Source organism: Pogona vitticeps, chromosome 4 (assembly GCF_051106095.1).
Source record: "Pogona vitticeps strain Pit_001003342236 chromosome 4, PviZW2.1, whole genome shotgun sequence".
Classification (NCBI taxonomy): Eukaryota; Metazoa; Chordata; class Lepidosauria; order Squamata; family Agamidae; genus Pogona; species Pogona vitticeps.
Genome location: NC_135786.1, coordinates 76,227,954 through 76,253,036, shown reverse-complemented (window position 1 = coordinate 76,253,036; position 25,083 = coordinate 76,227,954). Strand labels below are relative to the sequence as shown.

At 37.6% G+C, this 25,083-nt stretch overlaps 1 protein-coding gene across 3 annotated transcripts in view; it reads left to right on the top strand.

Moving 5' to 3' along the window:
- Positions 1-25,083, top strand: part of JAK1 (Janus kinase 1) — a 59,156-nt gene that overhangs the window by 21,094 nt on the left and 12,979 nt on the right. For all 3 annotated transcript variants that reach the window (XM_020806099.3, XM_020806100.3, XM_078392948.1), the window contains 16 exons: positions 284-482; positions 3,019-3,142; positions 6,914-7,067; positions 7,646-7,809; positions 8,446-8,785; positions 10,400-10,585; positions 11,427-11,584; positions 13,781-13,904; positions 14,614-14,803; positions 17,072-17,178; positions 18,542-18,682; positions 18,864-18,951; positions 20,137-20,264; positions 20,936-21,071; positions 23,303-23,454; positions 23,763-23,913. In XM_020806099.3, coding sequence (XP_020661758.3) covers positions 284-482; positions 3,019-3,142; positions 6,914-7,067; positions 7,646-7,809; positions 8,446-8,785; positions 10,400-10,585; positions 11,427-11,584; positions 13,781-13,904; positions 14,614-14,803; positions 17,072-17,178; positions 18,542-18,682; positions 18,864-18,951; positions 20,137-20,264; positions 20,936-21,071; positions 23,303-23,454; positions 23,763-23,913 — 2,542 coding nt within the window. The remainder of the gene's footprint in view (positions 1-283; positions 483-3,018; positions 3,143-6,913; positions 7,068-7,645; positions 7,810-8,445; positions 8,786-10,399; positions 10,586-11,426; positions 11,585-13,780; positions 13,905-14,613; positions 14,804-17,071; positions 17,179-18,541; positions 18,683-18,863; positions 18,952-20,136; positions 20,265-20,935; positions 21,072-23,302; positions 23,455-23,762; positions 23,914-25,083) is intronic.

Genomic DNA, 25,083 nt, shown 5'->3' with positions numbered 1-25,083 from the left:
ACTTACATGTTATCTCCATATTACTCAAAAAAGAATAATTCAGTGAGACATCTATTATATACCACCTAGCTTTGAAGATAGCTGAGATCCTGGCTTTCACTAGTATGTTGTTTCAGTTTTCTAGATCCTGTGTAATTTCTGTTTGCACTCTCATTGACTCTAAACACAATTTAGAGACCATAGAACTGTTATAACACAGTTTTATCTGCAATACACGAAAATAAAGCTATAATAAAAATGTAACTGTCTATTTTTGTGTCACTCTTTCCTTCCATATATGTAGTATTTTAATGTAAAAGAAGACTGTAAAGCCATGGCTTTCTGTGCAAAAATGAGAAGTTCCAAGAAAAATGACATGAACACAGAAACTCAAGAGCAAGGACTAGAAGTAGCATTTTATTTACAAGAGAAGCCTTCTCTTATATATACATCTGGCTGGTACACAGCAGAAGACCTTTGCATTGAAGCTGCCCAGAAATGCTGTAAGTTCAGTAGTCTCCTATCTTGCTTTTTAATCTACACAGGGACACTTTCAGAGGGATCTGGCCAATTACTGTGTGGCAGGCTTAATATCTGTTCTGGATACATTGGTAGAAAGCATTAGTAAAAATAAAATTTTGAGCAAACAGAATGAGAAATTTTGACTGAAAAGAAAAATCAACTTGACTTTTGCAAAGGTAAGTCGTTTTTAAGCTTTTAGAGTTTTTGTAAGAGTGTCAACAAGCATGTGGATGGAATAGGTCACTGTATTTTGACAAAATCATTCACCAAAGCTTCCTTAGCAAATTTAGCAGGCATGAGATGACAGAGGTCACTTTTAGTGCTGTTAGATGTTAAAGAACAGATGCTAGGAATAAATGATTAGCTATCTCTATGGAGGGATGTAAACACCAATCTCCCTCTAGGATTTGTATTGGAACCCATTCTTTTTAACATATCCATAAATGATCTGAAGTTAAGCAGATGAGTAGCAAAATTTTGCTGACAGTACTAAATTATTTGTTTTAAAGAAAGGGACAGTGAAAAGTTTTGCCAAGATTTGTCAAAAACTCGTGAAATGGGCATTGAAATGGTAAATGACCTTCCTTGCAAGTGAGTGTAAAGTGATGCACATTGGAATGAGCCATTTGAAATTTCACATACAGTATATCTTGAAGGGAATCTGGGCCTGTAGTGCCTAATTAGGAAAACATCTTGGGATTATGGTGGGTAGGTCACTGAAAATGTCTTTCTCGTGTTCATCATGAGAGTTCCCCTAGGCCAGCCTCACACCCATAAGGAGAGTTGATTCATACAGGCAGCCAGATTAGTCCATATCAGTCAATAAGAAGGACAGATTTATATAAAGTTCATGGCTTTCATTAATCATGCAAGCCCAAATCATTCCAAATTCTTTACCTTATAACAGGGATTACTTGCAACATTGTACTATTCCTTAGAAAATCAATTTCTCAATGTCTGTGAGGACTGCAGTCAGGTGGTGTAGTCGGGTAGGCAATATTGTTATAGTCTCTGCGGCACAGAAAGTCCCAGGACTTCGATCCTGAGATTGTGACCACCCTTGAACATTCCAGTCAGAGTGCCTAGGAAAAGAATATTGTAGAGCGGGTGCAGAACAATCCACAGCCTAGTGCAATTGGCCTATGAAAAGAATGAACATTTGGGGCTTCTTAGCTGGGAAGAAAAGTGTGTGAGTGGGGACATGATAGTGCAGCTGTGAGTTAGAATGAATAGGGAGATATTTATTTTCTCCCTCTCTCAGAATGCTGGAATTTGAAGGATGTAGTGAAGCTGGATCAGAATAGGTAGAGGAAGAGCTTCACATAGCAAATAATCAAGTAGTGGAATTTATTCCATAATATTTATTCCATAATATGTAAGTGATGGCTCTCAACTTGGATGAGTTGAAAAAGTGGTTATACATGTTCATGAGGATCAAGGGTTCCATATTGCTTCCAGTATCAGATGCAATATGCCTTGAAATACCAGCTGCAGATAACCATTTGAAAGAGTGTGTCCTTCCACTTTTGAGTTGCTGGAGGGCTTTTGGCGGAAACATCATTAGTCAACTGCATGGCAAAAGGCTCAAACTTGGTGTCATTGTTTACAGGTGCTAGGTTACAGTCCCACAGAATGTCTACTTTGTACCTCAGGTTCAGTGTGGATTTGGAAACAAAATGTTACTTTCTTTCCCTAGTGCTCAGTTGCTTACAAATCTGTCTTTTTTCCTCTTGTTGATAGATATACTGTAACAGGTTTACTAATACCGATTGCTGAATAATAGCTATTTATTATAATTTACAATCATTATTTTAACAACCCATTTGTTAATGCTGATTAATTTTTTTTCAAAACTGCCAGATACTTTCACGTGTATTTGTTCTAACCTGTGTATACATTATATTTGCCCATATATCTTCTTGTAAGTCTTGAAACTGTGCAACTCAGCTTGGAGAAGTTGATAGCGCATTATAATTCATTTTCAGGAACATTGTTAAAAGATTCAGAGTATGGTGTATTGTGTGTTCCTGTTGGGGAGAAAATTGAACAATCAAGAATCAAGTAGAACATGCACAGAACACATGATCTGCTCCTAATCGTTCTAGTGGCTCATGTGGGAATGAGTGTCCAAATAGAATATAGATTTCTGGATTTAATATTTCCAAACATATTCTTATATATCTGTAATGCTGAGTGTTCTTGCTAGATTGGACACAGAGAGTGCAGCCTATCTGCATGTACAGTGTTTTTATGATTAATCTCATTTAACTGTAGGTTTCACATGTACTACTAATTCTTCCGATCTTTTGTTGCCCTCTATAGCGAAAACTGAAATCTAGCATTTTGTTATAGTTCTGATGACTGCAATCAATAGAATTTATAAGATTTTTTATACCTGTATTGTTACAAATAGCAAACAGCTTATGTAATCACCTTTTACTTTTTAGGAGGCATTTTATATGCAACTTTTCAAAGTATCTACTGAATTAATTGTCTTTTATCCTTTCATTTCGACAGCTATATCTCCATTATGCCATAATCTGTTTGCGCTCTTTGATGAAAGCAGAAACCTGTGGTATGCACCAAATAATGTCTTCCAAATAGATGACAAAACTGCGCTCCGGCTTCATTATCGCATGAGGTATATGTGACATTCTATAGTGAGACTGTTAAGACTGTTGAAATCTGAATCATGAGCTGAATCCAGTGTTCACCAACCTAGAACTGACCCACTGAAATGAGAGGCAAAATTAAGGGCAGAGTCAACAGCTCTTCATCTCATAAAATCTACTAAGTAGAACTAATGTTGGATTTAGCTTATTTTCGAAGAATTGTGCCTTTTGTACCACATATTTAATTTGCTTTGATTCAAAGTGCAGTGAGTCTTCACATTGTAATCCAGGAAGTGATAATTGGAGGGATTTTGAAAAGGTTGGAGCTTTTTCTGCTTATAATGACCCAGAGGCTTATAACACAATGTTGTTTAGCTGCCTTAGATTTCAAGGGATATGTAGGCAGAAGATACCATATAATTTAAATTAATGAAGTAACATGGTTGGTTGAACGGTACTTTTAATAAATAAAAACAGGTATGTCAATTTAATTTCTGCTACTCTGTATGAACTTAAATCTAATTGCTAGAGTAGACAAATTGAATCAGTTTTGAATGGTAAGTTGGCAGTTATTTAGTTTTTCAGTAGATCTGCTCTAGCTGGGACTAATAATTAGATTTAGGCTTTAATAAGAATATAAATTTAAATGAAGAATGCGTCTCTTGAAATATTGCCTTCTATGGAATGTTAGTTTCAAAAGACTACTTAAAATATCTTTGAGCATTAGGGCAGGCAGTTTTAGTGTTGCAATGTTGCCGTATAGAAACCAGTTTGATCCTTGTGGGAATATTAAGTGCCAACAACACAGTTTTAAAAAGAGCAGGCAGGGCTAGGATTCATTTGTGTTCTTTTTTCAATTATATTGATCATTTAGAAAAAAATGTCCAGTTATGTAAAGTGCAGAAATGAGATGACAAATGGATCTGAAAATGAATGGGTTAGATTTTGGAATGATAAGCAAAAGCAGTTGTTTTGATGATCCTGAAGGATATATGGCAGTCTTTTTATCTGAACACTAACAGGATTTTTTTTCTAGCTAGTTCCTTCTAAAATTTTCTGGAATTTCTAATTAATGAGTCTTATGGATTATGTTTCTAGTATCTTCAGGAATGCATAAATACTTCTCAGTAACTTGAAAGAGATTGTATATTGGAATTTTTTTGGAAGGAAACAGTCTGTTTTTAGTCTAATTTCTGCATTTTGGAGAAAGCAAATCAATTCTAACTCAGTACATTTAGCTTGAATCCTACTTAATGTCATGATCTTCATTATATCTCTTCTTTATCACTGAAGAAGGCCAGTGGGTAGAATGTTGGACTAGGATCCAGGAGACATGGGTTCAAATACTCTTTCAGGCATGGAAACTCACACGGGGGAGGAGTAGTAATCGTAAATCACTCCTTGAACATTTTATATACCTTGAAAACCCTATTGGGGTCACCATAAATTTGGTTTGTATCTCAGCACTACTCACTATGCCAAATTAGATCTGGCAGAAGTCAATACAAACAGAATGTTACCATTGCATTATCAGAATACTCTGTTAACCTTCAGTTTCCTGACTTTGTTTTCACTGTATTGGGAAGAGAAATTGTTATGGGAAAAGCTGAGAAGAGACTTCCTGAATATTCTGTATTTAGTTTTTTTTTAACAGAATGTTTAGCATTTCAGTCAGCATATTCGTTCAAATGTGTGTACTTACTGTGTAAAAAGTTATAGGTTATTCAACAAATATTTGTAATCATATTTGTTTTTGTGTTTGAAGCAACTAAACTTTACTTCATTAGATGTTCAGCAGCAGAATATTCATAGAGGTAATGTAGTGCAGTGGTCCCCAAACTTTTTGATACCAGGGACTTGTGGGGGGTATTTGTTATTCAGTAGGTTGTTGGAGGATAGCTTTGAATCAAACTCATTACATGTATTGTGCCAGGACAGATGAGCGGCGAGCAGGAGCAGGAGGTGAGCTGCAATTGAAGCTCTGCCTCCTATTAGATCAGCAGTAGCTTAGAACCTAATAGGAGCACGCTTCACTGGCCGCTCACCTCCTGCTCCTGCTCACCTCTCATCTATCCTGGCGGCCGACTCCTTCTAAGGCCACAGACCGGTCCTGGTCCACGGACCAGAGGGTGGGGACCCCTGGTGTAGTGGATAAGAGTGACAGACAAGGACTCAGAAGACCTAGGTTTAAATCCCACTTGCCCATGGAAACTCATGGGGGCACTGTTAAAAATATTAATTAAAAATCTCACTTAACCTCAAAAACCTTATTAGGGTCTATATGTCAGATGTTACTTCACAGTGCATAACATAGTGTAGACCAATATGTTATTGAAATATTTAGTCATTTAAAGTACCACAATCACTTTTGTCAATCACAGATTGTGGGGTGGGGGAGAAGGGATGGGGGAAAAGGCTTAAGTTTAGAGTGGAATGTCGGAAACAACTAGGTAGACTACTTTGAGAGTTCTTAGTCCTAAATCCAAAATACTCTTGTTTTAATCAGAGTTAAAATGTGGAAAATGGGGAGCACTCTACTAAAAATATACAGTGGAGTCTCGACTTACGAACGGCTTGACATACGAACGTTTCGACTTACGAACCGCTCTCATAGGAATATATGGACTCAACTTACGAACTTAGATTCAAGTTACAAACTCTTTTTTTCCCTTTTTTTAAAAGCCAAGTCATCTTAGGTTAAAAGGAAAAAAGAAAAAATATCCCCCTCTAGTGGCAGAAGGCGGAATAGCAGCTTCCCATTAGTTTCTATGGACGAAAAGAGCAGATACGGATTAAATGGTTTTCAATGCATTCCTATGGGAAATGCAGATTCGACTTAAGAACTTTTCGACCTGAGAACTGCCTTCCAATACGGATTAAGTTCTTAAGTCGAGGCCCCACTGTATATACAAATGCAGTATCAGCCTAGAAATGGGATGGGATTGCAGTCATTGACAACCTTTAACAGCAGTGGTTGATTGAATTTAAATAGATTTAGTACATGAGGCAGGAAGACTGAGTGAAGGCCACTGGTTCTGTCCTTGTTAACTAGTGGGGATAATTAGGGAACCTACCAAAATACTAGCATGAATATGGTTTCTTCTGGTAGGTGACGGACTGTGTTCTGTGTCTCTGGCTGATATGGTTTGCACAGTTTGCAGTGTCTTTGAAGGCAGTGTAGGGTTAGATAAGGCAGTGCTTTTTTTCCTCCCCTGTCTCGGGCTCTCCAGTACCAGCCTGAGGAACGTGCTTGCTGGTCTGTTTTTAATATTTTAGTGATAACTGTGTTACTCATTCTTGTTTGGGAGTGGTGCAGAATACCCATCTTTTCAGTGCCATAAGCATCTATGCCTAGTTCCCAGGAGCTGTGACATCTTTGGAGAGCCCCCTCCCCCATGGCCTGTGCCACGTATGCTGTACCTGCTATAAAGCAGGTACTGCAGCATTACTGGCATCCATGCAGAAAACCCAGGCCAGACCTTATTTGGAGTTGGTGTAAGCAATTACTCAAAAGAAGACATGGTAAAGGAAATACGATAAATTTCATGTGGTGGTTAAGAGTTGTAAGGTCTGGGAGGGAATAACAAGGTGCTGGAGAGGACAGCTGCATACAAGATTGCTTATGTTTAGTCAGTCATAACTAATAAATCATGAGATAATTATTATTCTTTCAAGGTGATCATTATATTTTTGACCTGTGTTCCATTTTGATATTTGCAGTTTTTATTTTCCAGTTATACACCAAGATGTTAATTTATATGTAACTCAGAGTGGCTTCCTTAAATCTATATTTTCTCAAGGTTTTATTTTACTAATTGGCATGGGACAAATGAAAATGAGCCATTTGTATGGAGACATTCACCGAAGAAAGCAAAAAATTCTTATGAAAAGAAACAAATGCAAGAAGGAACACCTCTCCTTGATGCTAATTCGCTGGAATATCTTTTTGCACAGGCAAGTGATTTTTATGAGAGAATTGTTAGATGTTTTATATTTGCTATTACAATAGCATCTACTTAATTCTGTTATAACTCTAAAATTTATCTTTGCTTCTTCAGTGGTAGAGATGGTATCTGAGGGTCATGAGGCTGTATTCTTCCCACCACTTTTTTTAAAAAAAATTACTAGTATAAACTTGAAACGGATGTCTGTTTTTTGAAAAAAAAGTTTAATGGTTTTCTGTTCTTCATTGAGTTGTTTGGTAGTTTGAATTCTACACTTTGAATGCATATGTGCAGAAAAGCAGTCCATACATAAAATGAAACTTTCAAAAATTAGTATTAAGTTGCAGCTCCTTTTACATAGTACATTTTGATCAAGACAGTGTTTGGTGGCATTGTTTATTTGTACATTCTCTGTGGGGGGGGATTGTTATTTATTTATTTATTTATTTTTGGAGAGGAACGAAGCACTATTGGTGTTCTGCTTAACATGTCTGTGTACATAGCTTGGTTTTTGTATGTGTATTTTGAGGTTGAAGTGATACAACTCTGCATTTAACTAAAATAGATAACACTTATTTTTCAATTTAGGGGCAAAATGATTTGGTAAGATGTTTTGCACCTGTTCGGGACCCTAAGAATGATCAGGAGATTCATGAAATTGAAAATGAATGCCTGGGCATGGCTGTACTTGCAATCACGCACTATGCAATTAAAAAAAAACTGAGGTTGCCAGAACTTCCCAGGGACATCAGGTGAGTCAGAAGGAGTTGGGTATTGTTCTTCATATAGTTCCCTTTTTTTGTCTGATGTGTGAGAAGTTAGAAGGAGAGTTATATATAGTTGATTATATTTTTCTGGCTAGTTAATTGACAGTAGAGAAGACAGTGGATATTTCTACTTTTGCTCTATATTCCTGAATAGATGTTGGGAAGTAACTTCAGAAATGAATTTCTGAAATGGTTAAGGAACTTTGACTCAGGCCCATTACTGGAGAAATAAGAATTTTTTTTTGATACATAAACTGTTCGAGGTTTAAACAAAATTTCAAGGGGAAATTATAGTGGAGAAATGATAGTAAATTGGTTGCATATATGTGAATATGTTGCAAGTTTAAACAAAATTTCAAGGAGAGGTTATATCAGAGAAATGATAGTAAATTGGCTGCATATATATGAATATGTTGCACCAAAGCTGTTGATGGTGGACTTTTATTTATATTTTTTCAGTAACATATATTTTTTTCTGAAGCTTTTTATACTCATGCATTCTGGTTTGCATGGAATGAATGTTCTGCTTTGCAGTTTTGAGAAAAGAGTATATTGACAGGAGCAGTACATGCATATTTGTATTTTTTTATAAAATATTGAATATTTAATAATATTTTTCAGCTATAAACGGTATATTCCAGAAACTCTGAACAAGACCATAAAACAAAAGAACATTTTAACCAGAATACGGATAAATAATGTTTTCAAGGATTTTCTAAAGGAATTTAACAACAAGACAATTTGTGATGGCAGTGTTACCCCACATGATCTGAAACTAAAATACTTGTCAACAATGGAGACGTTAACAAAATATTATGGAGCGGAAATATTTGAGACAACTTCATTGCAGATTTCATCAGAGAATGAGATGAATTTCAACTTTGATGCCTATGACGTCATTCCTCAATATGAAGTGATGGTAACAGGCAACCATGGAATCCAGTGGCGACTTAAACCATCTGTGCGTATCATACATTCACAGGTGTTAAGAAAGTGAGCTGTAATAAAATCAGCAAAGTGTTGGGTTTTTTTTAAAAAAAATCTTAATAAGGTAGCTTATCCAGGCATTTAAGCTTTAGTGAAACCATACATTAATTGATACATTTCTGTCTAGCTCCTGAGAGTATGTGATAGAACTGAAAAAGATAGTAGGTGAAGAGGAGTTTCTGTTGAAAATATCAAGGATTATAATGTTGCAGATTAATAAATAAAATAAAAGGAGGTAGTCTATTCTTTCAAAGTTAGCAGCAATTTATAGCAGCAAGTGAATTGTACTGAAAGCTGTGTTTGCTATCAAAGTAGATATTTGGTACAACGGCAAGAGATTTGTAACGAAAGCTACTGTCACGATTCCCATGTGGACCCTGGTTGTTTCACCTAACTAAGAGCTCACGCTACGTGTCTTTCAGCTGCCACCAGTTGATTACATCAACATTATTATTAATGACTGAGGTCCAGGCTGTATGTTATTTTAAAAGAACCAAATAGAAATTGTTTATTATTACAGATGATGATAGTTCAAGCAATATTGTTAATTCTTAACAAACATCCTCCTTCATCCTCTCTCAGCCACCACTCTCCCACCCAAACTCCAAAAACTCTTCCAGCTCTCCCGCAATCTCTCAATCTCCTCAACTCCAACTCTCAAACTCCTTCACTTAAGTCTTCAACTAACTCTCTCTCCTCCTGCTGTGCCTCTTATATCTTGTTACTCCACCCCTCCAGTACTCCCATTGATCTAAGCAGATATTACATTAATATTCATGACTTGGGCGGATGACACAGCTACCTATTAATGACATTCGAGAAATAATTAGCACAAGTTGCATTGTGTATTGGTGCCATCCTTTCAATAATCTGTACCATTGCACTGTATGATATATTTGGATACAACCATTGGGGGTGCAGATTCAGTTGATTTTTCTAAAATGTAGGCACAAAGAATATCTATATAATATTAATATTTTCAAAAGCAGAAAGATACAGGCTTACTGCAGTAAATTTCTTTGACCTCATCATTAATGAAAATCCATACCAGTCCACAGCAGTACAGTATTCACAATAATGTTAATCCAGTAGTCCTGGCTTAGTAGAAACTAAGCCACACAGCCTGTTGCATCCCTTTACCACCATTAAGTAAAACAAACCACAAGAGGAATGGTTTTATAAGAACTGGCTTGTTTGAGAGTAGCAAAGGAGGCTTGTGGGTTGTGACATCATAAAGAGTTTCCCTGACCCTCATTTGTAATAAGCCAGAACAGGAACTGCTAGATGTATTTTATTTAGTTAGTAGGACTTCATTAGAGCTTGATGTTATGAAGCAGTTTCTAATTCTGGAGGTTTAAGGGTCAAATCTGTGCCCCCAGATCCCTCTATGTGCATCAAGGAGCCCTTTGTAAGAAATTGGTTATGTGTAGACCAGCACAGTATGCTCAAATAATTGGATTATCATTTTATCTTTCACTATTTTTGTAACTAATCTTTATTTGTTTTTCATACATATGCAGAGTTATTTGAAGTAATGCAGTCTTCTACCTCTGCCCTCTTTTAATGTACATGTACTTGCTTCAACCAGGTTACACAGAGTGAGAAAGAAAAACATAAAACAAAGAGAAAAAAGTCAGACAATAAAGCCAAGAAAAATGAAGAAAAAAACAAGAAAGAAGAAAGGTGGAGCAGCTTTTGTTACTTCCCTGAAATTACTCACCTTGTTATCAAGGATTCCGTAGTCTGGATCTGCAGACAAGATAACAAACGGATGGCAAGTGTTCTTCTTCTCATAAATACATGTGCACAACATGCTAATACTGTGTTTCCCCGAAAATAAGACAGGGTCTTATATTTTTGCTCCCCAAAAAAAGAAAAAACACATTAGGGCTTATTTTCAGGGAAAGTTTTATTTATTTTTTTCATGTACAACAATCTACATTTATTCAAATATAGTCATGCCATCTTTTTCTGGTTGCTGCACAATGGTGGAGGGTGGGGTTTCACTTAACTGGGGCTTATTTTGGGGGTAGGGCTTATATTACGAGCATCCTGAAAAATCATACTAGGGCTTTTTTGGGTTACGTCTTATTTTCCGGGAAACAGGGTAGTTTCCAAGCTGGTATCTCCTTGATACTGTATCGTCCATCTATAATGTACATTACAATCCTTACCTTATACTGATGGAAAGAATGGGAGAATTTCCACTCCTGTACTAATGCTATGAATATGTCTTGACTGTAAAACTCTCAAGTCTACATATACTGTAGGAAGGTGTCTTGCAACTATAAGTGGCCTGTGTTCTCTCATCCCTCCAAACATTTCTTCTTCATTTCTGCATAAAGCAAGGAAAAGGAAACAAAGGGCATTGCCTCACAGTTAAATGGTTCTTAATATGATATAATTTTATAGTATGATTTCATGTTAAAAGGCCTTTGTTCTCCTCAACATTTCTTTAGCAATCTTAACTTCAAATGAGAATTTTCCTCAGTTGTAGAAATAATAGATTCATAGTAATGGTAGGTGCATGAAGCTTAAAGTAAGATTGCTGAATGTTGACTACTGCTGTCTTTTACCTGAAGCAGAATAATTCTGTATAAAATTAACCATTCTAGGAACTTAAACTATCTTCACATGAGGAGGCGTTATCATTTGCTGCATTGGTGGATGGATACTTCAGACTTACTGCAGATGCACACCACTATCTCTGCACAGATGTTGCACCACCCTTGATAGAACACAACATTAAAAATGGCTGCCACGGTCCAATTTGGTATGTAAACCTCCTTCCAACACTCTGCTTTATAAGGGAGGCAGTAACATTTATTTAAATAATTCTTCTGTTTTCTAGGAATGGGATTTTCATGTTGAGAGTATATAACATGACATAGGATCTTTTCAAGTTTTTTTGTTGATTTCTGGAAGAGAAACCAAAGAGGTGATGATGTAGAAATAAGAATGGATGCCACCATGTGTATTTGGGCTTTCTGAATGAGCCTCGTGGCACAGTAGTTAAACTGCTGTACTGCAGCCAAAACTGCTCACGACCTGGGGTTCAATCCCAGGTAGCCGGCTCAAGGTTGACGCAACCTTCTATCCTTCCGAGGGTGGTAAAATGAGTACCCAGCTTGCTGGTGGGGGGGGGGGGCAATGTGTAGCTTGCATAATTAACTTGTAAACCTCCCAGCGATTTCTTGGCACACTATGGGGCGGGGTGTGTGTGTGTGTGTGTGTGTGTGTGTGTGTGTGTGTGTGTGTGTGTGTGTGTGTGTGTGTGTGTGTGTGTGTGTGTGTGTGTGTGTGTGTGTGTGTGTGTGTGTGTGTGTGTGTGTGTGTGTGTGTGTGTGTGTGTGTAATATAAAAGCAGCAGACTTTGCTTTAGTGTGAGAAACTTGATGTGTAAATTGGGGACTCACTGAAGAATCATGTTCATGCAGGATCTGAGTAGGCACATTTGAGTACAACGTGCAAGTCTCATGCAGTTTCTCCTAGGTACTTTCTTTCGTAATTAATCATTTTGTAAACAACTGTTATGTAGCACTGAGACATCAATGAAAGTGTTAATCTGTATCAAAAGCACAATTTGTGAGATTGTCACTCCCCAGCCCTTAGCCAGACATTTTGGGCCATAAAAATGGAATTTCATATTCTAGATTCTGCAGTCAAAATTCTTTCCACTAAATTTTGGTGACCTCTGTTTTCAAGTACAAGTATTTTTAAAAAAAGATTACAGTGTTTTAAAAATGTAGCCTGGTTTTGTTTCATCATCTGGAATAAACCCTTTATAATGTATTTGGTAACAAATAACAGTTAGAAGGTCAGGATTTATTTGAGATATGTTTTCATGGACTGTAGGCCATTTCTTCATGCACCTGAAGAAGAGTATTATGGTTCTCAAAAGTTTAATTAAACTCATTAGTTTTTGATGTCATTTTTTTTTCTAATTTACGGCAATCTTATGAATTAGTGACCTTCAGAGTGTCCTATTGTTAACAGTCAGTAAGCTGTTAGCAAACTAAAGCTGTGGCTTTATTGAGTCAACTCATCTCACATTCAGACTTTCTTTCTTTTTTTCCCCTGCTGCCCTCAGGTTTTCCCAGCATTATTTCTTTTTCTAGTGAGTCTTGTCATTTAATTGTTTTTCCTTCTATAAGTTCAGGCTTAATTTGATCTAAAATCCACTGGTTTGTCTTTCTGGCAGTCTGTGATCCTCGTACAGCTTATATCACATTTCAGATGAATCAAGTTTTTTTTTCCTTATCAGCTTTTATCGCTCTCCAGGTTTCACTTCCTTACATAGTAATTAGGAATACAGTGGTGCCCCGCATAGCGAGGTTAATCCGTTCTGGATTAACCATCGCTATAAGAAAACATCGCTAAACGGAATGGAAAATGCCATTGGAATGCATTAAACTTAGTTTAATGCGTTCCAATGGCTTCTGTACTCACCGTTAATCGAAGTTTTCCCCATCCACAGCCATTTTCGCGCCCTCGGTAAGCGAGGGCAGGGCGTGAAAATGCTGCACGTGGCCATTTTGGGCATCCGGTGGCCATTTTGAAACCGCCGAACAGCTGATCCACAGGCGTCGCAATGCAAGTTTTGCCCATTGCGGCGGTTGGGATGCCTTCACATTAGCGATCCAAAAAAAGGGATCGCTATGCGAATTCATCGTTATACAGTGCGCTCGTTAAGCGAGGCACCATTGTACAATGACCTTTGTCTTGGTCTTCAGTGACACATCTTTTGCGGTTCCTTCATTGTTTCCCTTCCAACCATCTTAATGATTTCTTGGCTGCAGTCTCTGATGATTGAATCAAGTTAGTCTTTAAGATGCCAAAAGATTGGTGTTCTTTTGCAACAGACTGCAGACTAACACATCTAGCTCTCTGGAACTTAAAAGGCAGGCTTGCTTTCAAAGGGGTATTAAATTGTGTGTGAATATAATTACTCATTTGTAAACAATTTCAGCACAGAATATGCTATCAACAAATTGAAGCAGGAAGGCAATGAGGAGGGCACGTATGTGCTGAGGTGGAACTGTACTGACTTCAATAACATCCTCTTGACTGTAATATGTACAGAAGACTCACAGGTATGATTAATTTTTATGGTTTTAATTTGTATCAGTGGCATGCACAGTGGTTTTATTAGTAAAGAATATCTTGATATGTAGAACATAACTTAAAAAGTTAGGTTGAGATTCATTGTTAGCAGTGTTGATGCTTCTGAGAATCCAGCATGAGTGTAATACTTCTCCCAACTTGCCTAGAAGCTGGAACTTGCTGACTCCCATATATTTTCCTGTGGTTTAAGCTGTCAGTCTAGTCAGCTGCAGGGCAAGGAAGTTTAGAAGAATTGTCACTGGTTAATAAACTATAGTTTAGTTTGAGCATAGTTGTTTTTATTCATCTGTAATATCTACTTCTTACCATTTGGCATAAAATGTAGTTATAGTTAGATATCAATCAGCAAGGTTTGGTAACAAACGAAGCAGATCTGAAATCCCTCTGCCATAGTACTGTTGTTATAGGACTAATGATCACCATCTCCATTCTAGATTTGAAATAAATCTGGAATATGGTTTTTCTCAGATCTTACAGGGAATCATCCAGAGTTTCTGGAGTATGCTACAAGATAAGGTCAAAATGCTTCAGTCAATGGACGTAAAATCAGTCTTGGGAATTATTTCATTGCATCCATTGGCATTTTTAAGGGATACGTTTATTCTAATTATTTTCTACATTTTTGTATTAACTTAAGAATGACTTCTGATCTCTGCTGTCCTTTCTCTTTCTCTGCAGCAACTGATAAATCCTCCCAAACATTACAAGAACTTCCAAATTGAAATGAAAAAAGATGGCTGTCTCTTACATGGATCTGATAAATTCTTTCCATCTTTGAAGGAATTGATGGACCATTTAAAAGGGCAGGTCCTTAGAACGGATAATATAGTCTTCACTCTCAAGCGATGCTGTCAGCCTAAACCAAGAGGTAGTGTCTTTAATTAGTATTTCATAGAAAAGAACATAGAACTATCTGTCCTGCTTAGAGAGAACAATTTGTTGGTATCCCTGTGATTTCATGCTCATTTAAGCTTGATATAATATTTTACTGTACAGTGGCGCCTCGCTTAGCGATGTTAATTTGTTCCGAAAAATTGCTGCTAAGCGATTTCATCACTAAGCGAAACGTAGTTCCCCAACTGAAATGCATTGAAACCTATTCAATGCATCTCAATGGGGGGGGAAAATACAACAACAAATTAAAAAAAGAGTCAGAACAAAGTCAAATTTGGTTAACAAAGGGTTTATTAAGTGCACTTTATGATTTCAAACATTTTAAACAGTAAACTTTAACTTTATAAATAACAGAAAAACATTTAAAAAACAGCAAACATGAGGCTGTTTAAACCATCGTTAAGCGAAACAGGGGACCCAAAATTTAATCGCTGTGCGAAGCATGGTTCCAACCATCGCTAAGTGAAAATCGCCCATAAGCCCATTGCTAAACGGAGCGAAAAAACGCTCCAAAAAAGTCATCGCTAAGCGATTTCATCGCTAAACGGAGTGCCCGTTAAGCGAGGCACCACTGTAATGTGTGTGTTCCTAATACTAAGACTTGCGGTTGATAAACCGACAAATTGATTTGTCAATTTGTTTTTTACTTTAAAACCCTATGAAACATCCTCCAAGCATGTAGAGAAACCAAATTTGCAGGAAAGCTTCCCATGACTATCCTCTATAAGCCCTATAAGTTTGGTGAAGTTTGGGTTTCAGATGTCCAAGTTATATACTTACAAGTAATCCCCCAGGAAATCCCCTCCCAGCACCTAGACACACTAAAACTACAGAGAAGCCTCTGCTGATTCTCCTCTATAATCCTTCCAAGTTTGATGAAGTTTGGGTTTCAGGCATTGAAGTTATACACCCATAAAGTGCCCCCACAGGAGAGTGCCCTTCACTCTTCACCAAACTTGGAGGGGTTGTAAAGGAGAGTAGGTAAAAGCTTATCTGTGATTTTGGAGGGAACTTTCTTAGGGGAGCCCTTCGTGGGTGTATAACCTGGACATCTGAAACCCAGTCTTCACCAAACTGGGAGGGATTGTAGAGGAAAATCAGAGGAGGCTTCCCTGCAATTTTGTTGTCTCTAGGTGCCTTGGGAGCCATTTTATAGCCTGATGAATAAAAAATCACTAAAAATTCATTGATTCATATTCATTGGGGCCATTGAGTCATGCAAATACAAATTGACAAATTAGCGATTTTTAAATGAATTTGATTATTTGTTTTTTAATTCATGCCAATCTCTAATAGTCACTCCAAATACTAATTTTGTCTTGGAGAGGGCCATATTGTGAAGAAGAAATCAGCAATTTTATACTACCTGGAGTAAGAGATAGATAAATCCTTCTAGGAAGATGTACATGTGTCTTCCATTCTAATGCTTCATTGCAAAGTTTACTACAGTATTAGCCCCACTTGAAAATAATGTATTGTACAAGAGAGATATTCTAATAATTAGATGTCACTTCAAATATTATGTAGTGTATTGGTTTAGCATTCTGTAATGTACAAGTTGACTGTTCTGGCAGAACTCCATTGATTTGTGTGTTCACACAAGGGCAATCATGCAAGTAATTTTACCTGGTTAGCAGGTTGTCTTCCATGCTGCACTACATTCGCAGGTAGAAGAACAGTGGTGTACATGGCCGGATGATGGATGGCAACCAAAACTGGAAACCCTTTTGACCTTAGAGGCACATGCTCTGAACTGTTTTTGGACGTAGCTTACTTTATTTACCCATTTGAGTTTGTGTCGTACTTTTACTTCTAAAGAACTTTTATGTGTGATTTAAATCACCAGCTCAGGGTGGTTGTGAGACAGTGCTGAAAGGATAGTAACAGACTCCCCCACACCAAATCCTATAACCTAACCCAGTGGTTCTTAACCTTTGTTGCTCGGATGTTTTTGAACTGCAACTCCCAGAAATCCCAGCCAGCACAGTTGGTGGTGAAGGCTTCTGGGAGCTGCAGTCCAAAACTCCTGAGTAACCCAAGGTTAAGAGCCAGTGACCTAACCTAACCAATATCTGGGCTCCAGTCTCTGTGTTGGCTGTTTGAGCAGGACTGTGTTGAAAATTATACAATGCATGTTTCTCCTTCTTGCCATATTATCCCAATGCAGACTTTTGTAAACAAATCGCTAAAAAATGGCATGCAAATCTATTTGAATTTTACTAGCACATCTTTCTCTTTCTAGAAATCTCCAACTTGCTAGTGGCTACAAAAAAATCTCAAGAATGGCAGCCAGTTTGCCCTTTAGGTCAGTTGAGCTTCCATCGAATCCTTAAAGAAGAAATCATGCAAGTAAGTGATTTTAGATGTTAAAACATTTCATGAGCATATGCTTTTCTCGTGATTCTTGAGGTTTTCTTAATGGTGATGTCTAAGAAAATGCAGCAAATTGTGCTCACCTAACTCCAAAGTCTCTATTATTTATTTATTTAAAGTATTTTTGCCCCATCTTTCTCTTTAAAAAGGACCCGAGGCAGCTTATATCATTAAGACAATATTTGACAATAAAAGCAATAAGTATCCAAATATTAAAATCTATTGTAATAATCAAATTATTATGCCTCTCTATGTTTCTTCAGACAAATTTCATAACTATCTTTCTTCCTTTTCTAAAATGATACACTTCTTATTATATAGGGTAATTATTCAGTCAAATAAAATGCATTTGGTAACCTACTTCTTGAAAGAGTTATGGGCCATGTTGCTTTTTAGGTGAGAGATTTAAAAATGCTACATTTTTGCAATGAAATAATTAACATTCAGAATCTTGCCAAGTACAAAATTGATGCATTTGGATATAGTGCTTACCTATCACTTGTTCAGTCTCTCGCAGTCTTGCATACACCTCTCCTCCTTTCCTCATCTGGAATAACTACAGGTAGTGTTTGGAAGATTTCAGTTCCATTTTAGGTTAACCATGACTTGCATTGTCACCTGATTCTGACAAACTGTGGATAATCTTCACTAAGATTTGTTGAAACAAGCCAGTATTATAACTCATGGTTAGAATTTGGGTTGTTTCGACCAATTGTGATAAAGAGTAACTATTTTATGTCACAATTGGATGGCTCAGCAGGCTGTAGTGTTTCTAAAATGGAAGCAGAGACTTGTGATCTTCTAGGTGCCAGAGGAGAAGGAAGGAGTGGGTGGATGCAAGACTGTGATTCAATATGCAGATATTATTGTGGAAGAATTTGTCACAGCACTAATTCATAGCTTTATGTCCAGATGGAGCCAGAACCTGATCTTCCTAAAGACCTCTTTTAATTTTAGTATATATTTTGGATATAAATTGCAGTCATAAAGCCTTCTTCATGGAGATAACTTTATAGTCTAAAATAAAATTGCAAGCAAACCTACATTAAATTTGAAATTATTTCATTAATATATTGTAGTATAAAAAGGCAGTTATTAATTCATTGGATAGAATTTCTTTTTAAGTCTATCACATTGGACTTATTTGATATTAATTTAGAAAAAGTATCTTACATATTAATATGATACAATTGATGCCACTTTTAATGAAAATCTACAGTTCAAAATATGTATCCATTTAATTTTTATCTGTGGTAAGCAATGGCAGTGGATGCGTGTTACTAAAATAAATTAAAAAATTGTTGCATTTTCCAAGTGAAGAAATGACATTATGTTTTAGGGTGAACATCTTGGGAGAGGAACAAGAACCCAGATTTACTCTGGAATTCTAAGCTATAAGGATGATGAAAGCTATCAAAATGAAAAAGAGATGAAAGTTCTCCTTAAAGTCTTGGATCCCAGCCACAGAGACATTTCTCTGGTAGGTTCCTCTCTCTACCTTCTCTTTATATAATGGCCGGTGTCACTGCTGCTGTTTCATTTTCTGAAAAATGTGCCACCTTTTCAGGTTGACAATTTGTATCTTTGTACTTTGACTTATTGCTTTATCCTTTTTTAATTTCATTGATTTTAAATCTCTGTTTTGTTATCTTCTGAAATAGGCATTTTTTGAGACAGCAAGTATGATGAGGCAAATTTCCCATAAACACATCGTCCTCCTTCATGGAGTTTGTGTCCGGGATGTGGAAAGTAAGTAATTATCTGTGAATGCAACTTTTGAGGTGTGTTGTATTAATATGCTGCCAAGTGTGTTCCAACTTAAGAGCAACCCTGTGAATTAAAAGCTGAAATCCAGTAATGAGTCACAACTCGAGTAGATCTATTAAATCAGTGGAATTTACAGAGGAATTACAGTGGGGTCTTGACTTGAGAACTTAATCCGTATTGGAAGGCGGTTCTCAAGTCAAAAAGTTCTCAGGTCAATTCTGCATGTCCCATAGGAATGCATTGAAAACCATTTGATCCATATCTGCTCTTTTCCGTCCATAGAAACTAATGGGAAGCTGCTATTCCGCCTTCGACCACTAGAGGGGGATATTTTGTTTCTTTTTTTCTTAGGTCAAGAAAGGTTCAGGGAAGGCAGGGAAAATACAGTCCAGGCAGGACAGTACCAGGCAGTCTGAAGACTGTCTCCCAATCCACTCTCTAAACGCTGGGAGGAGTGAGGAAGCAGACAGGCACCCTTTTCACTGGCCAACAGTTAAGTGAAAGTTCAAATTTTGCACTTTCCCTGCCTCCCACATGGTTTTTTTTCAGTTCTTAACTCAAATCTAAGTACTTAAGTCAAGTCAATATTTTCCTATGAGAGCGGTTCTTAAGTCAAAATGTTCTTAACTCAAGCCGTTCTTAAGTCAAGACCCCACTGTATCTTACTGCTGGATTTCAGCCAATGACTTTCAGGAGGTCCTGTCATCAACAGCCCTGCTCAAGTCTTGCAGATTAAGGGATATGGCTTCTTTTATAGAATTAGTCCATCTGATCCTGAAATAGAAGTGACAGTAAAATTAGTTATGCTAGAACTATGTCAGGCAATCCTACTGCTGCCATTTCAAAGATGTTCTGTGCCTTCCCTGGCAGTTTGCATGGTAGCAAGGAAGACCGAGAGCAAGAGAGGGGCTGGTTGAAGCAGAGAAGGGCTGGCCCTGTTGAATCTGATCTCACTGATCAGCACCACATGTTGCTAGCATACAGCCCAATCACCTCCCACCTAAGGGAATGAGCTCTACTTATTCTGTTATGATTGTTCTTATTTTCCAAATTTTTAAAAAATAAATCCCATTTTACTATGTATGTTTCAAAATGCAACTTTCCCAGAAGATTTTGAAGACTGAACTGCCTGTGGGTTTCCCTATTTGATTTTTCCTATGGTTGCAGATATTATGGTGGAAGAATTTGTTGAATTTGGGCCTCTGGATCTTTTTATGCACCGCAAAAGTGACAAGCTTACAACTCCGTGGAAATTCAAAGTGGCAAAACAGTTGGCAAGTGCATTAAGCTATCTGGTGAGTTGTAGATCTTGTCTCCAATAACAATTATTATAGTCTAGTATCACTAAAGGTACATTCCATATCTGTAGCGTTTTCTGCTCATTGGGCTGTAGGGTCAGAGTGGTGGATGTATCCTGACATTGTTTTCTGAAGTTTTTTTTGGGGGGGGGGTTACTTCTGCAAAATTCTCCTGTCCCCTCCTGTCCATTGATACCTTCTTTTTATTTGTAAATGGTATCATTTTGGCTATGAAGGGTAGTAAGAGAACTGAGATTTCTGTTAGTGTGCATTATGAATTTTTGGTACATTTTTCAAAACTCTGTTGACTTTACAATTTATCATCCTCAGGTTACATTACACCTGATTTTCAATTTAAGATGAGTTGGTGATGAGTTGAAGACGGACAATTTCCTGTCCCCATCTTCCTCGCTCTGTCACTTATCAGTGAACTCTCAGCAGTTTTATTCTGGAGGTTAAGAATTTCCTCCTGAACTATGTGAGTTTGCTATTGGAAGAGAAAGAGAGAAGGAGATTCTTTGGTAACCTTCCATGACTTAATGTACATTGGTATCCCAGCCACTGTGTTTTTGAATTATTAGAGTATCTTTTTCAGGCTTTTCAAAAATGTAGTCAATATGTTTAGACTGGTTGGAATATGCTAATTAAGCGCTCCCTCACAAATGCAGGAGGACAAAGATCTAGTACATGGAAATGTGTGCACAAAAAACATATTATTGGCAAGAGAAGGAATTGACAATGAATATGGACCTTTCATTAAACTGAGTGACCCAGGAATTCCAGTTACAGTGCTGTCCAGACAAGGTACAGTTTGAAAGTAATGTTTTTAATCATGGCAGTAAAGAAAACAAACTTCATATCACCGCCTTGCTCATGCTTCTATTCTTAATGCATGCATCTATATTACTAATGTGATAAAACTGTATTTGTAAGGTATCTCAGCACTAGTGTATCTTCCAGAAAAATTGCACTTCTTACAGTCCATACTTCCTCCCAGATTGTGCTAGTATTGGATGTATTAACTGAAATATTAATGTTAGAAGTACCTATCTACCTATAGTACAGTAGTAACTTCTGCAATGCAGATTGAGAAGTAAATATTTTCCCAGTCCTGAGCTGACTGTTCATCAAGCTCATTAGATAATAGTGAGCTCTAATGTTATGAAAAATTGAGAAAACTTTCCCTGTCATTCTTTAAACAATATTCATTCATTTCCTTTAATAGTTCTCCCTAATAGAGATATTAAAATTATTGGGATACTTCTTGAGTTACTTCATTGGCATGTAAAAAAATGTGTTTACACATTTGTTGCACAAAAGGAGGGATTCAGAAGCTCTCTTCATATGCTTAGCATAGGGTTAACCTGAACACATAAGCCAAGAGAGCAGTTTTTTTGTAATGACTCTTTTCATGTGGAGAGTGGTGATCTGAAGAGGATAATGTCCTTTACATGTGCAGCCTCTCCATATTACTTGAATGTCTGGTTTTCCAGGGCTCCATGTTGCTCTGAAGACTCTGAAGATAGTGATGACAGAGAGAGAAAGAGAGTTGGTATTGTCTTGATGCTTTCCATTATGTGTTCAGTTTAATCCTGTCTTAAATGCCCAAATAAATTTCCAGCATGCTCTGGATGCATGTGCAATTCACACACTGTCTAAAAAGCTGGTATGCACATAGATAAAGATACACTATTTACTGGAGGAAAATGAAAGACAGATTTTTGAAGCTTCTCCTGGAATCAAGTGGTAGGAAATGCACCTCTAGATTATTTCCAGGCCACCCAGAAAGATGAAAATTGGTACAAATATTCCAAGTCATTCTGAGTCGAAAAGTTCTAATTGGGACATTTTCACACCTAACGTTCAAATGTGTGTGATGAAGTTTAACTCCTAATAGAGGCCAGCAACCCTGGGCAGGGCAAGAGAAACTATATCAGTATACTGTTGCTGGGGATGTTGGCAGGTCTTTGTGTCTGAGTCCCAAGTCAGAGTCTTTGGTCCCAAGTCTGAGTCTATTAAAGCCAAGCTTTTTCCCAGAAAAAAAGGAAGGTGTAGGTGGGTTCCGACTCGTGAGTTGAGTCCAAGTCATGGGGTGAGGAACCCTAGTCAAGTCTGAATCGAGTCACCAGTACAACTTAAATCCAAGTCGACTGAAGTCTTGCGACTCCGGTCCACGTCCCTGACTGTTTGACTGTGAAGTAGCAGCTAGAAACATAGATGCAAATCTTATAAACCCCTCATATGTCCCTGTTGGTCCATTAAAAAAGAAAAGCTTATACGGCTCAGATATGTTAGCTTTTCTTCATAGGAAGATAACCAAACCCAGATTCTATTAGATTTTTTTTCCCTCATGTTTTTGGTGATCCTCTTTGAGGTGAAATAACTAGAGGTTGGTCTAAAATGTGGATATACCATAAACAAATGTCATGGTGGAGTGATGTGCCATTTTGTTTTTAGTCTGTTTTTAATAGTTTCCAACCTTAAATTTGCCTTTTTGGCTGCTGGAGTTGATGCTTTTAAACAAGCTTTCCACTCTTGCCCCCCCCCCCCCCAGTTTTTCTCCTGAGAGGTGACAGATAGTTTTGTCAAGTAAATGTATATTGGAAGCAAACACTGCTAATTTCAGTATGGTTGCTTCACATGAATCTCACCATCTTCTTGACTCTGTTTCTCTGTTGGACTGTTTCTTTGAGTTATTTTAACATTTGCATAGGATGTTACCATTTTGAATACTAGGATGTTGTCCACAGAGTTCTCTGTCATTGTTCACTCTGTTGCTTAAAATTGCATTGTCCACTCCCATGAGACATTTTCTTATAAAAATATGTTTGTTGACATGTTAGAATTATAAAACAAAAATCTCAGGCATATACACACCATAGCTGCACCTACTGTATATGCTTTTCATCTCATATTTTGAAACAGACACTTTGCAATTGTTATGTTTGTTTTTTCCTAAAGTAATCCAAGTAACACTGTAGATTCCCTATAATATGATTCACTCAAATTCTTCCAATCCTTTCCCTTCATTTAAGAGTGTGTTGAGCGCATCCCTTGGCTTTCACCAGAATGTGTGGAAGACTCTAAAAATCTAAGTGTGGCAGCAGATAAGTGGAGCTTTGGTACAACTTTGTGGGAGATTTGCTACAATGGAGAAATACCTTTGAAAGACAAGACCTTAGCAGAGGTAAGTCTGTGAGGGCTTCAAGTAGGCATTGTTTTCTTGTGTAGATTTTAATAGTTGTTTCTCCTCTCACATAGAAAGACAAGAAGACTTAAAAGTTGAGTGATCTCTTTCTAGAGTATACCAGGCTTGTACATCATAAGGCATATTCTGAACATACTTTTTGACCTTGCAAAAAGTATTGTTTGCCAAATCAAACTTAGTTACAGATAATTTTCTTGGTGGAAGCTTCTTGTGAACTTTTAGAATAAGAAAGGAGTAGTTTCTACATTTGTGTGACTAATATACTTTTTCTCCACCCTGTTGTGCAGAAGGAGAGGTTTTATGAAGGACATTTCACACTTCCAGCCCCATCTTGCAAGGAGCTAGCTGATCTGATGAAGCAATGCATGCACTATGACCCTAATCAGAGACCATTCTTCAGAGCAATTATGCGAGATATCAACAAGCTAGAAGAAAAGAGTAAGAATGTTTTTTTAATCTTTTCCTAATTTTAATTAAGTTTGTTTTTCTGTTCATTGAGATTCCTTAACAGTACTTAGTGTGCCAACTCCTTGATGGAGCCATTAAAAGATTATTATGTTTGCTATTCAGAAAGTTCTAGGAAGAGAGTGGTATGCTCAGCCTGATGAAGTGGAATTTTCTCCACAAAAGCTTGCAGTTTAATTTGATTGATTTTTTTAGTTGTCCAATAAAAGCTGTCCCCCTACTCTTACATTTGTGTAATCTTTAGAACACCACAGCCTCTTCCCAATTCTTTTTCAATCCTAGTTGTCTGCAGTACACACCCCCTTCATATCTGTGGGTCGTCGTTTAGTCGTGTCCGACTCTTCATGACCCCATGGACCAGAGCATGTCAGGCACTCCTATCTTCCACTGCCTCCCGGAGTTGGGTCAATTTCATGTTGGTTGCTTCGCAGACACTGTCCAGCCATCTCATCCTCTGTCGTCCCCTTCTCCTCTTGCCGTCACACTTTCCTAACATCAAGGTCTTTTCCAAGGAGTCTTCTCTTCTCATGAGATGGCCAAAGTACTGGAGCCTCAGCTTCAGGATCTGTCCTTCCAGTGAGCACTCAGGGTTGATTTCCTTTAGAATTGATAGGTTGGTTCTCCTTGCAGTCCAGGGGACTCTCAAGAGCCTCCTCCAGCACCACAATTCAAAGGCATCAATTCTTCGGCGGTCTGCTTTCTTTATGGTCCAGCTCTCACTTCCATACATCACGACAGGAAAAACCATAGCTTTGACTATTCGGACTTTTGTTGGCAAGGTGATGCCGCTGCTTTTTAAGATGCTGTCTAGGTTTGTCATCGCTTTCCTCCCAAGAAGCAGGCGTCTTTTAATTTCGTGGCTTCTGTCACCATCTGCAGTGATCATGGAGCCCAAGAAATTAAAATCTGTCACTGCCTCCACATCTTCCCCTTCTGTTTCCCAGGAGGTGATGGGACCAGTGGCCATGATCTTAGTTTTTGTGATGTTGAGTTTCAGGACATTTTGTGCACTCTCCTCTTTCACCCTCATTACAAGGTTCTTTAATTCCTCCTCACTTTCTGCCATCAGAGTGGTGTCATCTGCATATCGGAGGTTGTTGATATTTCTTCCGGCAATCTTAATTCCGGTTTGGGATTCCTCCA